General features: G+C 37.2%; 1 protein-coding gene across 1 annotated transcript in view; it reads right to left on the reverse strand.

Moving 5' to 3' along the window:
- The window catches only part of cdh23 (cadherin-related 23), a 270976-nt gene that overhangs the window by 108175 nt on the left and 146151 nt on the right, over positions 1-16650 (reverse strand). Inside the window, exon 11 of the mRNA XM_016474656.1 lies at positions 9846-10034. Within this exon, the coding sequence (XP_016330142.1) occupies positions 9846-10034 (189 nt within the window). The remainder of the gene's footprint in view (positions 1-9845; positions 10035-16650) is intronic.

Raw genomic sequence — 16650 nt, forward strand, 5'->3', positions numbered from 1 at the left:
ACAAAACATTAGGCCTATTTATGCATCTGTAACTGTGGTTTAAATGCATCCATGTCCCCTCTGAGATACATAAGCTGTGTAAATACATCTAAATGCTATTTCAGATGCAGATTCCAGAAATGTTTTCTTATGTTGGAATGAAAGACACTAAGTACCGAATAAAGTGCTTCTTATTCTTACCCAAAAATGCAAAATGGAAGAAAGATTTAAAACTGAACACAATCTTGCTACTCAAGCTGTGCATATGAACATTTATTTATATATATTTATTTGCTTCTTTTCCATTTTGCATTTACTTGTACTTTTACTTTCAATACTTAAGTACGTTTAAGATTTAAAAAATACTTTTCGTACTTAAGTACAATAAATATCACATACTTTAAGACTTTTACTCAAGTAATATTCTAAACGGTGACTTCAACTTCTACCAAAGTCATTTTCTGGTAAGATATCTGTACTTTTACTTGAGTATGGCTTTCAGGTACTTTATACACCACTGGCTCCCAACCACTAGAAAAAAAAAAAACTCCAAAAAAAGCGATGTTCTAAACATTCTTAAATCAAGATGCATTTACTTGAGAGGCAAAACTACATAAGATAAGAAGTCTTGTTTTCTGTGAAGAACAAATATCTGCAAATGGGTTCCGAAAAGTTCAAAGGGAAGCATGTTTTAATACCACACTGACATTTGTTCTTGTTTTAATCATAAACGTTTTAAGCATAAAATGTAATTTTGTTCAAGACTACATATGTTCAGTGTGAATCTCAAATAAATGTATCTTGATTTAAGAATGTTTACATGTATGTATTACAAAAAAATAAACGGAAGAAAGATATTCTTTTTTTAGTGCATTCAACATTTAATGCGATGACTTTATGAATTTAAATCTTTCTGCTGCCATTTAAGATCTTAATTTGTGAAAGCACGAATTAAGACTTTTAAAGACCTTTTTAAGGGCTGTAGATATGTGTCTACTTCCCTTTCTCCAAAGGAATTTGAGGAGAAAATCTGACACCAACAAACCAAGAGAACTCCATTAAGTCTCATAAAAAAATCCAAATTTAGCATTCAGTACATCACACCTGCAAAAAGTTCCTCTCTCATCCTTTCCTCAAATGTGAGAGTGTGTTTTGACAGGGATTTCATTGGATGGACTCGAAATAAAACTTAAACTTCACGTAAAAAAGTTATACAATGTTCTGCAATAATCATTTCTGCCTCTCGTCATTGTATCAGGTACAGAGAGATCCCGAGCAAATGGAGAGATGATAGGAAGTCCCTCATTAGTGTCATTCTCTCTTCCGTGAGGCCGGCGAGGGGAAGACAGGACATATGGCAGGAAGTAAATTCAATGATGACTCATCACTATCTTAGAAAGTGCAATTTTCATACCGTTCACACACTGCATCACACACTCTGATTAAACACAATGCTAAAGTGTGAGTGAGGCAGCTGGCACTTACACTGACAGAGAGATTCGCTGACTGAAAAACACACAGTTGCTTGAGCCGTCACAACAACTTACGATGAGAAGAAATATCTGGAATATAGTTCAGACGAAAAGCGAAGCGAACGTACCGACCCAGACACACACGTAAGCACGAACACAAACACACTCAAAAAGCAATAATGTTGAGCATGGTGAGAAGAATCTGTGATTGATTATTGTGTGTGTTTACTTGCTATCTCTACTAAGTCCACACTTATCTGTCTCTACAATCACTCCATCTCTTCGAGTCTCCTTCTCTCTTTCTTTTTTTGTCGTAATCTCTCTCTCTCACACAAAAAGGAGAAGATGGGTTGAGGGTTTTTCTCTTATCAGATCTCACATGGTAGACCTACAAACCCTGTGTACTAGTCTATGTGTTAGTGAATGTATTCAGGATGTAGTCACGGTTATTTTGCTGGCCATATAAAATTGAGCAACATTATGAATATTGCAACGGTTTTAATGTGCTTTTTATTTGGCTATTACGCTTCCTAAAGAGTGTGTCATTACAGTAAATTAGCAATCCTGTTTGCGACTTATCAGTATGAGAGAGCATCACTGCTGATCAGTTCAACCTGTTTCAATAAATATCTGTGATAAATAATATGGTATTTTATGTTGGCTCATAAAAATGAATGTTAAAATAAAAAAGTCATTTAATTTAATGAAAACTGTAAAAGTCAAAATTTCAAGATGCAAAATAGAGAGATACTGTAATTTTCTTAACAATATGGGAGACAATAATTAATTCTCACACTTTTTACTCTATAAACATTTACACTATTTTTGATCAAACAGGGGTGCGTTTCCCAAAAGCAACTATGGTCGTAAGTTCCATCATTACCAATAGAGTTCAATGGAACGAACCACCATAGTTAGCTAACGATGCTTTTAAATGGGGTAAGTTGTCACAATAGTTCACAGGCTTCCAGCTAAATTTGAACACTATTAGGATGTTCACTTGTTTATAAGTGTTAAAATTGGTAACTTACACTAAAACTATTAAAATATTGTTGTTAACGGAAATAAGATTAATAAAATAAAATACAAATATTAGATGAAAAACATTTTTAAAAATTCAAAAATGAACTCAATTAAAAAAAGTTAAATAATAAGGTAGAGGCAAAAATACATTTAAATACTAAAATTACTTAAAGTGAAATTAAAAAATTAAGGCTAAATAGAAATAAAAAAATCATATTACTAAAGCTTAAACTAAATGAAAGCAAACAAAATAAACAATATAAAAATAACAGCTAATACAAAATATTAATAAATGCTATAATTGTACATAAAAATGTATTTTAATCCAAGAGCTATCACAAAAATATGATGATACAGGAATTTAGAGGGAAAAATTAAATAAAAATAAATAAATAAATACACCGTTATACAAAAGAAGACTTGTGTGATAAATTTACTCAAAAATCAGTTCATTCAAAAACAACTTCCCTGCGTGACAACTAGCCTACCGCTCAGTGCTTATATTTGTACATACAAATAAAAGCACTATGCTTAATGAAGAACACTGCTAATACACGCGCGCACACACACATCCCCGCAAGATTCCATTTGCAGGCGAAGCCGTTTGTGACCGTAACGTGGTGAATTGATCCGGACAGAGAAAATAGTTTCAGAGTTCAATAAACATTTAACCCGAGGTGTTTCCTTACAGAGCAAAACACACAGAGCACGAACAATAAAATAATAGAAAGAGACTGAGCGCGTGAAATAAAGGACGATAAGCGAAGACCAGCCCTCGCTAAAGAGAGCAGCACTCCAGGTTAATCGGAGATATTCACTTCTTTTATATCTCTCAGTTATGAAAATCCCTCCATCACGCCGCTCCTCGGGCCGGACACTGTAATTGAGGAGGCGAATGAGGAGCCGGAGGCCTTGCTGAAGGAAATCTGACCGAATGAACGGCCACTGTGCAGATGACGAGAGAGAAAGAGAGTTTGTGTCACTCGAACTCTCACATACAAGCATAATCAAGAGATTCATTTGTTCAGATATTCTTCTCCGAGTCATCTAGTTTTATGATCTGCGAATGCAAATGTAAGCCAACAAACACTATTCTTCTTAAGAGTTAAAGTTTGTTGTTGTACAAACTAACTAGCTAGCTGCCGGCTGTTTGTCGTGCGGATTGACACAATCATTAATCCTGAGTTTCATTCTGATCTACATTAACCTTAATGCTAATGAAGAGACGCAGACTGCAGTTGCTGACATAACACCTCATTTTCTCTGAACGATCATCCGTTTGAAAACACGCTGCCTGAGATGCTGTAATGGACTATTGGAGTGCTTTTACAGCTTTTAAGGTGATGTGTGTCATTTTTTCTGTTAAAACGCTATCTCCTATCTTGGCTTAATATACACAGACAGCTACAAGCAAATGATTCATTGGTTCATTCCGGCAGCAGAAGTAAACACTATGACTCTGTGGCACTTTCAAAACATTGAAAACACAGAGGACACGAAGATTCATTTCTCATTAAATTTTCCATGCTAGCAACCACCAAAAAAAAACACCACAGCAACTGCCCAGCAACTAGAACACCCTTAAAACTGACAGAAAAAAAAAAAAAAACATGCTAATGCAGTAACAACAGGAAAAAAGGTACAAAAGCTGTGACTGGGGCAATACCTTTTCAAAAGGTACTAATATGTATCATTTAAGTACTAATATCTACGCTTTTGGTTCAAATATTTACTTTCGATGTGCAAAAATGCACAGGGGGTAAATACGGTGCAAAAGCATAGGAAGGTACCATACCAGTCAGGCTCATAGCCATCTATGAGGTCTGGACCTCGGTAAATTTTTCATGTTCAAAAATAAAATTTGTTCTCTGAATGACTAATTAGCTGTTTAAAACTTCTCAGTGTATGCATGTATCGTTCTTAGACTTGTGTTTTCCACTTAATTTGACACTTGAAAGTTAATAAAGTGGAAAGTTGCAGTTTTTTTTTTTGCAGATATCTTTATCTTATCTTATTTGCAAAATATTTTCAATAATTTAGTTTATTTTTATTTATTTTTCGGTTTTTATTTGTTTTTTATAGCAGTATCTGGCAACACTGCATTGCCGGCACTTAAACTGACAGTAATCAAAAAAACCCATGGACAGGTTATTGATGACAGGATAGCACATTCGCTAAGGGAAACACAAAAAATATCATGATATTATCTTTAAGAAACTTTACCAACACTGCCAAAAAAAACAGTAGCATTTAACACTAGTACACAGATCTGTAGAACAAGTAGGTTACAGAATGAAAACACCATGAAGAAGTCTATGCTATGTCATTCAGTATAGTAGTTACATTTTCACAAATCATGCTAAAAACATTAATAAGACCACTAGACAATATCATCATCTATATAACAATGATTATTAATGAAAACTATAACAGTAATATGTATTGTTTTATGATTAATAAACAACTGATATCCACCCTTAACATATAGTAAAATATTAACACATTTTAATTTTGTACCTTTTTTTTCTGAGTGTAGTGGTGCCAAATTATAGCTAGTATTGCACGAGACAAACCTTTACATTTGCATGCAATAATTTAGCAGACATTAAATATTCCTTTAAAAGGCCGAAATTCTTTTACAACAGCTGAACTCCTTGAATGTTGCAGTATAATGTGCACACTGATCACAGCAAATCCAAATCTAAACCTGTTCTGTTCTGACCACACGAAAACCCAGCTGTTCATCGCCCAACACCATGCACTATAAAGATTCACCTGTCAGCTTCTAGCGGGATGACAACACACAGTAAAGGCAAACCATCCAGCACACATCTCTATCCATAATCAAAACCACTAACTGTCAAGATCCCAGGAGCAAAGAAACCTCTCGTCACGTTTGTGCTCTTAAAAGCCTCGGAACGCAAGCGACACAGAGGACGACTCTCAAGATCGATGACGGAATTACATCGGCGGTTAAAATAATCCCTTGTTTTTGTTTGGAGTGCTTAGAGAGCCATTGTAGCTGATGGGGGCTATTTAAAGAGCCATCCAATATGCAGGGATGTCAACACTCACTGGCCATAAACGTAATTGCCCGTCCATTTGCCTTAACCACTACAGAGAAGATAAAAGCTGCCTGTCACACACACATCAGCAGGAAAGTTTGAAGATGAACCATACAGCGAAAGTTTAGAAACACGGTAAGAAATCTTACTATAAGGCACTGGGTTAGTGGGTGCACGTTGTGCTAGGTGTGTCAATTTACAATGTTCATTTAGTGCAATTTAAGGAATAGTTCAATAAATTAATAAATAAAAAGAAATACTGAGATATTTTTATATAACATAATGACAGGAGTACCATAAATTACAACTAAATATTTATTTTTCAGTGAACTGTCCCTTTTAACAACAAAAGAAAATAATACAAAAAAGTTAATAAATGAATCATGTCCCATAAACTTTACAAAAATTGCATAATAAAGAATTTTACCAGAACATATACGCAGACATATATGGCATGCATACACATACAAACACATTTAGGGCTTGACATAGGGATATGCCGGTATCAAATTTTCATGTTGCGATTAATTGATAATGCTTTTATCACGGTATACGGTGTTATCACGATGTTGAAATTTAGTTGCAAAAAAAGTGTTGTCATAATACAGTATAACAGGTTTGATAACTTTTTTCTTATAACAAAAATAACTGAACATATGAATACAATACAGCAATACACAAAAAAATTATAAAGTTAAAAATTTTACACAGATTAAAAGATAAGAAAGACCAATAGGTATCACTTTACAATAAGACCTCATTAGTTAACCTTAGTTAATGCATTACCATTCACAATGAGCAATAGCTACATTTGCTACAGAAGTTGCTGTGATCTTTGTTTGGAACTATTTTCATTAACCAAATTGAGAAAAAACAGTCAACACTGAAAATACTGTGTCTAAAATGTAAGTCACTTAATATTAACTACTTGTTTGAATTTGCAGTGGTTCAGGTTTTCAGGGAAAACTTCACTCTATTGGTTGAGTCATGTTGCTTAACTAGGCTATATCATATGTTATAAATATAAAAACTACATTTTTACCATGTTTCTTCTATGTGCAGTTGTGTGCAGCCAGTTTGTGCGACCTTGTTACTGTCAATACATTATCCATTATTAGTCACCATTTACACTGAGTGAAAAAAAAAATCATTCTCACGAAAAATTTTTATCAGGTTAGTTGTCCGGTCCTGCAAGTAAAACATTTTTTCACTTGCCACTTCAAAAATTCCACTTGTCCTGGACAAGCATTAATGTCGAGCTCCTTTATTGTACATAAATTCAACACGCCAAAAGTGGCTAGTGGGAGTGACTGTGTTACAGGCCACTACTGAAATACACCCACATTTGGGTTCAAGCCCATTTAATGTCAAGCCCATATACATAAATTCAGAACAAATAATTAATAATTATGTAATTAATTTGATTAAGTTGCGCTAATGAGGTAGCTAATGATATATATATATATATATATATATATACATACACACACACACACGTACACACATATTAACTGCCATCATTTATGTAGTTTGATGCATTGAAGTCCAAAAAAGACAGAGAAGGACAGCCTGAACCTCAGTCCCCAACTCATCCCAAAATAAACACTCAGCTTGAGCCCAAGAAGCCTCTTCAAAGACATGCATATGCAGGCTGAGGTGGTTACTGAACTCTTGGACCCTCTGAAGAACTGTTGTTCATCTTGCATTAGGATCAGAGTCGAGCCTCACTGTGCTGAAGAGCTACTATCTCTCTCTCTCTACTCGCCTGTGTGTTCAGAAAGTCTTGTGCTGAGAGAGCTGAAAATGCCTCTAATATGTAGCTGCTGCTATATTTCCAGTGTAAGACGAAACACCCACAGCTCAAAGGAGAAAAAGAGCTGCATGCCCTCAAAGACTGAAGGGTAAAGGGACTTAGACTGGAAAGAAGGAGTTAAGTAATTGGAGACCAATAGAATTTTGATTTACCAATCAAAAGTGACAGGACAGTAAAATTTTTGAGTTACTGACTGTAGGTGATTTTCACGCACTTTCTGTTTAATCACCTGGTTATGTTCAGAAGAGCATACTAATAGACTACTCGTATTATTTCTGCAGTATAATGTATGTAAACTGCGCACACAAATTTTCTGCATGCATTGAATACATTTATGACAATTGTCAGAATAATAAAATGGATAGTTCTGGGAATGGAACTTCTGATTGGATAAAGTGCATTTGATAGATGCAATATTACTTTTTTTACCTTATTTTTGATAAATTAATGCAGCCTTGGTAAGCATAAGAATCTTTTTTCAATGTTGCTTTATGTCTTACTTTATAAAAAAGAAAATTATAAAAAAGTATGCAGTATACAGTAAGTAGACTGCTAGTTTGCCGCTCTTTCTCCCTCTTTATTTATCTGTCACTCTCTGTTCCAATAATTTGAAGCAGGAATCAATCTTAAGTTGACTTGTGCTGCTCTTATCTCTAATTGATTCTGCTGGTTAGTGATAATTTGATGCTGTATCTCACCTACTCAAAAGTACATTAAACCCTGCTCCAGTCTAAATGGGGTCCCTGTCTGTGTATGACGCCATGCAAGAGACCATGGACGTACATCAGAATGTGTTTGTTCATAAACATTTTATAGCGGATTTGAACATGTTGCATCCAAATTAGAATTTAGAGTATATTTTCCAGTATAAAAGCTATAAAAATGTATTACCCTATTTGCACAAGAATGGTTTTATCACTCAAACTCAGACCTTGACAAGCGTTCACTACAGACCTTTGATATTCACAAGCCATAACATTTATATAGCTTTCCACTGAATAAACAGCCCAAGTAAATATTTCTGCCTCATAACTCAGCTTTTATACTTGCCCACAAATCAACCACTTCAAAACCGTTAAAAATGCTGCTAATTTTTGTTGTACAACAGATTGTGACAAGCACGCTTGACTGCAACGATTAGTTGACATTTTAAAATTGCGTTTACCAAGCATATTATATAAGTAAAAAATAAGTAAATTATTATTATTATTATGATTAACAACAATAACATAATACATTGTTTTTAAATAAAATAATAATAGTAAGAAAATAACTGTGAAAAATAATGCCAAACTACTTTGTATCGTTTTCATTCTTTAACTGAATTCATTATAATAATGATTTATTTTCTTCATTGTATCAGTACAGTTGTATAACTGTGATATTTTTTACTTTACGACCCCAAATACTGTATATCAAAATTTATTTTAATACAAAAATAAATGATGCTCATCATAAGAAGGTCTATTTAAGTGGCTATACCTGAATTTAATGTATTTTGACACAATCATCATGTAGGCAAATCATTGGTACTGTATGTGTCTGAGCTTATTTTTTAAATAAAATAATAATAATAATAGCAATTGAAATAACTGAGATCATGCTAAACTACTTCATATTGTTTTCATTCTTAGAATTAATTCAAATAATAAGGCTTTTTCTTCATTATAATACCAAGACAGTTGTGTCAGGACATTTTTGACTTTATGTTCTCCCAAAATATTTACAATTAATTTTAATAATAATAATGAAACAAAATCATCAATTCAACTGACTGTATGTATGAACTGAATGTTAATGTATTTTTGAACAAATGAACAGACCTGAGCATCATGTAACTGACCCACAAATCATTGCCCTGCTTCTGCACTACTGACGCAAAAACAACATTTATCGCCAGCAAACTCATTTTGACAATTTCCTAGCCCTAGGAAAACCCAGTGGTGAAGGATCAAGGTGAGGAAGCCAGTCAATCCAACTGACCTGGTCCTGTTATTCACATATGACGAATAGCGAAGTGCTGACTCTGAAATGCCCATCTCTGCCAGCAAAACGTGCGGATGGCAGTGTCAAAAACTGCTTACAGATCGGAAAGAATTAGCATGGAGTTATGCGAGCATGTTGCTGCTGACTTGAGCACTTTACCGCCAGGAGAGCAGATTCAGAAGAATGACTAGTTTGAAGCTTGAGTGATAGGAGGTGAGCAGGTGAGAAAGCTTGACGTCTGACTGATTCCAGCTCCTTCTGGAGCTACTGCCATGAAGGAGAGCAGTGAGAGCGGTCAGGGGTTCCTGACATCAGAAGAGTCTTTGTTGGAGAAAATGTCATGTTCATGGAAACCACAAACAGCTTTACTCATGAAGAAACAGTCAATATACTCACAGGCTATAGGCATACTCGCCCGTCTGAATAATTAATATGTGTCAGGGAAATCATGTGAGGGAAAAATATTCTCTTTTAAAACCTCACTGTTGGTATGTGTGCATGTCTCACCTCGTCTTTGTCTTCGACCTGTATGTACAGAGGCAGAGCGAAGCCGACCTGCGCCAGCTCTGGGATCAGGACGTGATACTCAGAGCTGTTAAACCTGGGTGGATTGTCATTTTTATCGATCAGCAGGATGGTGAAGGTGGTCATGACGGTGGCAGACGAGGGTGTGCGATCCTCATTCAGCTCTGTGGCCTACAGAGAGACACACAGGCATACAGCGGTTAGGAGACTGCGAAATGAGACTGCAAGGGATATTTGGAAGGGGAATCTGTAAACCTTGAAATAAAGACAATATTTTAGGGTTTTAAACCATTTCAAAACAAAGAAAACTTATGATGTACAATGAGCAAGAACTATTGAAGATTTTCAGAGAAATTGTGACATTGATTATATGATTACATTACATATAATCCAGATTTTCATTTAAGAACAAGATGCTCTCTGGTTCCTTCTCAAATCATGCTGGAGAATTAATGTTCATTTATATATACTTTCAATAAGAACTTTCAACAGTGCAGTGCATTTTTTTCCAAAATGTCATTTGTTCAACATTATTTATGTTATAAAATGTAATTAAATCCTTTTATTATGACTATTATGAATGTTTTTTTTTTATCTAACTGTAATACATTTCTTAACTGATTAACAGCCACCAAAACACTCTTAGCTTCATTACACATCCAACTTATTATTTAATCAAATAATTGACCTATTCTCATGTCATGAAACTAACATGGACACTTTTTATCACAGCAAAAATATAATTTAAAAATATAATTTTCTGACTCACAATTTTTTCATTATATATATATATATATATATATATATATACATATATATATATATACATATACTGTATATATATATATATATATATATATATATAATTTTTTCATTATATATATATATATATATATAAATAATGAAAAAATTGTGAGTCAGTCAGAAAGAATAAAATACAAATAACAGTGAAACATACAATTCCTGACTAAATCATATAAAATCAAAATATTTAATAATGAACAGAAGCAGATGCAATATTCTGCAGAAATCTTGGGAATGGTCTACCATTAATTAGTTATTTTGGTGACTAATCATTTTATTGACAACTGAGTTGACAACTTGACAACTTTACACTAAAAAGAAATTGGTATAGAAACAATTTTCACTAAGAAATTGCTAGTAAATTTCACATTAACAAATATGAAATGCATTGAATTAAACATGAACTTCTGAAGTAGATAAACTGAAATTATTTCCTTGTAAAACATATTTGTTTTGCTTCGAAAAATTATTTTTTATACTGTACATGCAAAAAGAAAAAAAATGCAGACACACAACACCGTCATCCATCTCTCTAATGTGAGGAAAACATTAAAAGGAGCTCTAGAAAAGGAAAGGAGAAGCAAAAGAAAGAAAGGAGATATACGAGTGACAGAGAGAGACAGTACGAGATACGAAACCAGAGAGGAATGGATGTTATAATAGAGGGAATCTGTCAGTAAGCAGCATTAACGTTTAGTCTTCAATCTCCTCGATTTGTTCAGCTCTGCCTCTTTATTAAATCAGAGGGGAGGATTCTGGGAGAAATCCCACAGGTCTGCTGTAAGTGGGGGCACACAGGGGCCAGCGCAGGAAGACAGACACAGCCAATAAGATTTAGGATGAACAAGTCTTATCGACAGGAAACAATTGCTCACAATCACTTTCTTTCTTCCCTCCCTCTCGTTCTCTCTCCTCCTCTTTTTGAGCAATGGAGCAGGGCTCACAGAGAAATCAAAAGGAATAATGGTGTTTTGTGACGGAGGGATGCGGAGTGAATGGAGGATGGAGGTGCGGCGACGCTGCGGGTCCAGGTTAATCACGAATTGTGTCGTATAATACCCCCTTGCACATCTCTTCTCTATCCCTCCATATATAAATGCACTGACCTCCAGCCCAATGTACTCTGGCCTATCCAAGCGCTGTGAAGTTGAGAAATTAGTTTTATTACTTTTCACTCAAAATCAATAATGCCACCAATAAGAGAGAGGGAGACGGAGAGAGAGAGTAAGAAGATAAAATGGTAAAAGAAAAAATACATATATACTGTAGGAGCAGAGGCTCAGGAGAGAGAAATAGATAATGAAAATCTATAACTTATTAATATTTTGGGAGGTTTTTCTTGCGTTTGCTTTGTTTTGAGTTTCACTTTTCGTGGCAATCATTGATTTCAATTTAGAGGACTACAGCTATGCAGTTTATGCCTGCAAATAGAGCAGAAAAATCCAAAACACATTTATGAAACTGTCCGGGCGGGAATAATATTACAGGCAGAAGAAGAGGCAACAATAATAAGTGAACATTTAAACGTAACAGTCACCAAAACTTCCTTATAAAACAGAACAGTCTGGCTCTGATATCTAATCACTTTGAATTCCTTGTAAAATTTTGATTTTGATGTAGAATTATCAGATTATATTAAGTTTTGATTGCACAAAATATCAAAATAGCATACAAAAAGTACATTTAAAAAACATTTTTTATGTACTTTCATGTGCTGGTGAGACTGGGTACTGTTACATAACTGATAATGTTATATGGTCATTTATTTGTCATTGCGGTTGTGCTTTGGAAGTTAAAATAAAGCATAGGCAACTTGTGCAAATCTACAGACACCAGCAGCAGTTCAATGGGTTCTTATCATAGCAGAGGCGATAATGATGACAAGTGTGTGTCAAATCCAGACCCAGAGAGATAATGACAGAAATCTACAGATAGCCAAATCGTCACCAATCTTTTGAAAACAGAATGCCACACAGAGCAGTTTCTGGTCATTTTCAGCTCAATTTGAATAAAGTGCTAACCTAAAACAGCTTTTTTTCTGGGGTGTCTGAAGATCCCAGACATGTCACGACCAAACGTTTGTTGGTAAACAGTATTTTCATATAGACACACACCTGTTACTGCACATTATAATTAGTGTCGAGAAAAAGTATGTGAACCCTTTGGAATTGGTTGGTTTTCTGCATTAATTGGTCATAAATTGTCAAGTATCGCAAGTATCAACAAACATAATGTGCTTAAGCTAACAACACACAAGCGTTTTCTGATCAATAAGAAAACCAACCAATTCTAATGGGTTCACACACTTTTTCTTGTCACCGCATACATACAATACTATTAAAAAAATTGGGATTGATAAGATTTTTTAAAATAATTTTGAAAAAAGATATGCTTACCATGCATTTCTTTTGTGAAAAATACAAAAAAAATCAGTAATATTGTGAAATATTATTAGAATTGCTTTTCTATTTGAATATTCAGTGTCACATGATCCTTCAGAAATCATTCTAATATGCTGATTTGCTGCTAACGAAATATTTCTTCTCAATATCAATGTTGAAAACAGTTGTGCTGCTTAATATTTGTTTGTGGAAACTATGATAACCCAAACCCCAAACATTTGAATGGTAGTATGTACCATATTAATAACAGTCATTTCAGATTTTCAGTATCATACTTGTGGTGTTTTACTGGAATTATTTTAAAAGTTGCTCTAAACTGCTCTGTTTCTCCTCTTTTGTTCTTTTTCTCCTCTCCATCGCCATGCAGCCCGAAGAGGAGGCAAAGGTGTGTGTGTGTGTGTGTGTGTGTGTGTCTGTGTGTGTGTGTGTGACTATTTCAGGAGCCTAAAGGCCTCGCTTAAACTGAGCTCTCAGAGATGGAGAGACAGGAACAAATAGTTTCCCTGGCAGAGGTCTAGAGGGACATTAAAACACACACACTCCTCAAGTTTTTGGCCCTGGAACTGTCAGCGGGGCACAGAGATAACGATGACATCACACACACACACACACACACACACACACACACACACAAGGCATAATAGATTAATATATTTTTGTCATTAAAAAAAGAGTACATCTTGAGCTTCAACGGAAACAAGAGCATCTGACTGTGTTTAAAAAGAGTTGATGATCTATGTCACAAAAATATTTATTTTAATTGATTTGTGACCTGTGAAAGAATCAGTGGTTAAGTAAATATCAAAATTTGAAGTATAATGCGTATAATAGTATTTTCTTGTACTCCAAATAATCATTTTACATGCACAGTAAGCCTGGAAAATCCAGTCCAGTTGAGTGTAATTAGAAGTGTTTTGCACGTTTATTTTGTAATAGCTATGCAAAAGAGTTAAAAATGTATTGAAAGCTCCAGGGTCAGTGAGACCTTTTCACACACCGATCCTGATATGCTCAATGTGGGTAAATGGCTCGATAAATTACAGTCACACTACGCAAACATTTACTGTAGAATCAATACAGCATTTGGCAGAGATCCCAATGAGTTCAGCGCAGGGGACGACAGACTAACCAGAGCTACTACACAAGAATTTCTGGAAACAGAACAAATCTCCTTATATGTGATTTCATATCTTCATTTAAAATCAATCTTGACCTTGACACATTACAGAATAGATTTTAATAATGCATTAGTGGATTTGAACCTCACGCAGGGTTGAAAGACTTATGATAAAAGGTTTTAAGAGCTTAAGGAACTTCACTATTCTGATTCCAATTCCACAATACGATTCCAGTTTCTCAACAAATCTATGAACAGCTCTTTCAGTACAATTGAGGAAGCACCCAAAAAAAAATTTCCAAATTATATATTAAAGAATAACGTCTCTAGGTTACGCATGTAACATCTCTAGGCTACATATGTAACCCTGGTTCCCCGAGGGAATGAGACGCTGCGTCGAAAACGCTTTGGGAACGCCCCTGTGTGCCCACGCACTGAATCACATGTGAAATCAGTCCTATGGAATGGCGAAACGTCACGGGCGGGGTGACGTAGAGACCAGAGAGCTTAAAAGCGCATCCGTAACGAGCAGTGTTAGCTTCTGATAGTTGAAGCAAGTCGCTCACAGGGATGCAGGAAGTATGGCAACGCGACGCAGCTTCTCGTTCCCTCGGGGGAACCAGGGTTACATACGTAACCTAGAGACGTTCCCCTTCAGGAACTCGAGCTGCGTCAAAAAAACGCTTTGGGAATGAGTATGCCCACGCCACCATACTGACAAATGCCTGTTTAGTGTGAAATCATGGCGAGCACCGCTAAGACAGAAGCACCTGAAAGTCTGGAGCAGTACCATACTTCTCCTGGCCTCAAGCACAATGAAAGATACATGTACCAACGGGTTTCTCCCCCAGTGAATTACCACCCAAAGGGAAGTGGAAAGCAGCTATGGCCACCACGAACACTCTAAAAGTGGAGGGGGTCAAACCTGTGAAGAATCATTTCTGCAGGAACTCCAGAACTGAACCAACCGGGCAGTTAACTGGGAGCAGCTGACGATTTACGCACCATGAAGTGAACAACCCACTTCAAGGAGTACAGTTTCCTCGTGGATGGAGCTCTGGAGTGGAGTATGGTATCAACAACCTTAGTTGAGAGACCGGAAGCTACGAGTTGTGGCCCCTCAGGGGCCACACCCACAGTTTCCACAACTCTGGGCGGGGGTGAAAAATGGTGCCCCCCGCCTGAGAGAGGAGATCCCGCCAAACGGGAATCTCCCATGGAGAGTCTCCGAGTAGGGCTACCAGGTCCGCAAACCATGGCCAGCCTGGCCAGTATGGGGCTACTAATATGAGACTAACCCTGTCCTGGCGAACTCTCTCCAGAACTCCCGGGAGCAGAGCAATCGGGGGGAAGGAGTACAGACGAAGCCTCGGCCACGTCTGTACCATGGGGCGCTGGATGCATGAGGGAGAACCACAGGGGACATTGTGAGGTCTCTCGAGACGCAAACAAGTCTACCTGGGCTCGACCGAACGTCTTCCAAATCTGTTCCACCTCCTCGGTGTGGAGCTTCCATTCCCCGGGCCTCAGCCCCTGCCTCGATCTGGCGTGCCAGCCTGTAAAGGGAGCGCGAGCGCAGACCCTCCTGGCGGTTGATGTAAGAGACCACCGATGTGTTGTCTGTGCGAACAAGCACATGATGGCCTCTTAGGTCTGGGAGAAATTGCCTCAATGCTCGAAACACGGCCAGAATCTCCAGGCAGTTGATGTGCCACATGAGATGGGGACATTCCCACAGACCCTCCCCAGCCCATGAGGGAGGCGTCCGTCATTTGCGTTACGCAACAACATGGAGCCCTCAACACGGGGCCTTGTGACAGGAACCAAGGTTTCTTCCACATGTCTAAGGCACGTAAGCATCGCCGCGTGATCTTGATCATGCGAAGCGGATTCCCCCTCGGGGAAAATCCCTTGGTTCTGAGCCACCATTGCAAGGGTCTCATGTACAGCAGGCCAAAAGGTATCACGTTGGACGCTGCTGCCATCAGGCCCAACAGCCTTTGCTGTGCGAACAAGCACATGATGGCCTCTTAGGTCTGGGAGAAATTGCCTCAATGCTCGAAACACGGCCAGAATCTCCAGGCAGTTGATGTGCCACATGAGATGGGGACATTCCCACAGACCCTCCCCAGCCCATGAGGGAGGCGTCCGTCATTTGCGTTACGCAACAACATGGAGCCCTCAACACGGGGCCTTGTGACAGGAACCAAGGTTTCTTCCACATGTCTAAGGCACGTAAGCATCGCCGCGTGATCTTGATCATGCAAAGTGGGTTACCCCTTGGTCCTGAGCCACCACTCCAGGGGTCTCATGTATAACAGGCCAAAAGGTATCACGTTGGATGCAGCTGCCATCAGTTCCTGAGGGCACTGAGGAGAGACGGGCACCGTATGATGAGGTGTACACCGCTCTTTCCCAGAGGGGCCCACCCTCAGAAGTCCTGGGCCATAGGCGTCAGGACCGT

The sequence above is a fragment of the Sinocyclocheilus anshuiensis genome, unplaced genomic scaffold (genome assembly GCF_001515605.1).
Source record: "Sinocyclocheilus anshuiensis isolate Anshui unplaced genomic scaffold, SAMN03320099.WGS_v1.1 scaffold300, whole genome shotgun sequence".
Classification (NCBI taxonomy): Eukaryota; Metazoa; Chordata; class Actinopteri; order Cypriniformes; family Cyprinidae; genus Sinocyclocheilus; species Sinocyclocheilus anshuiensis.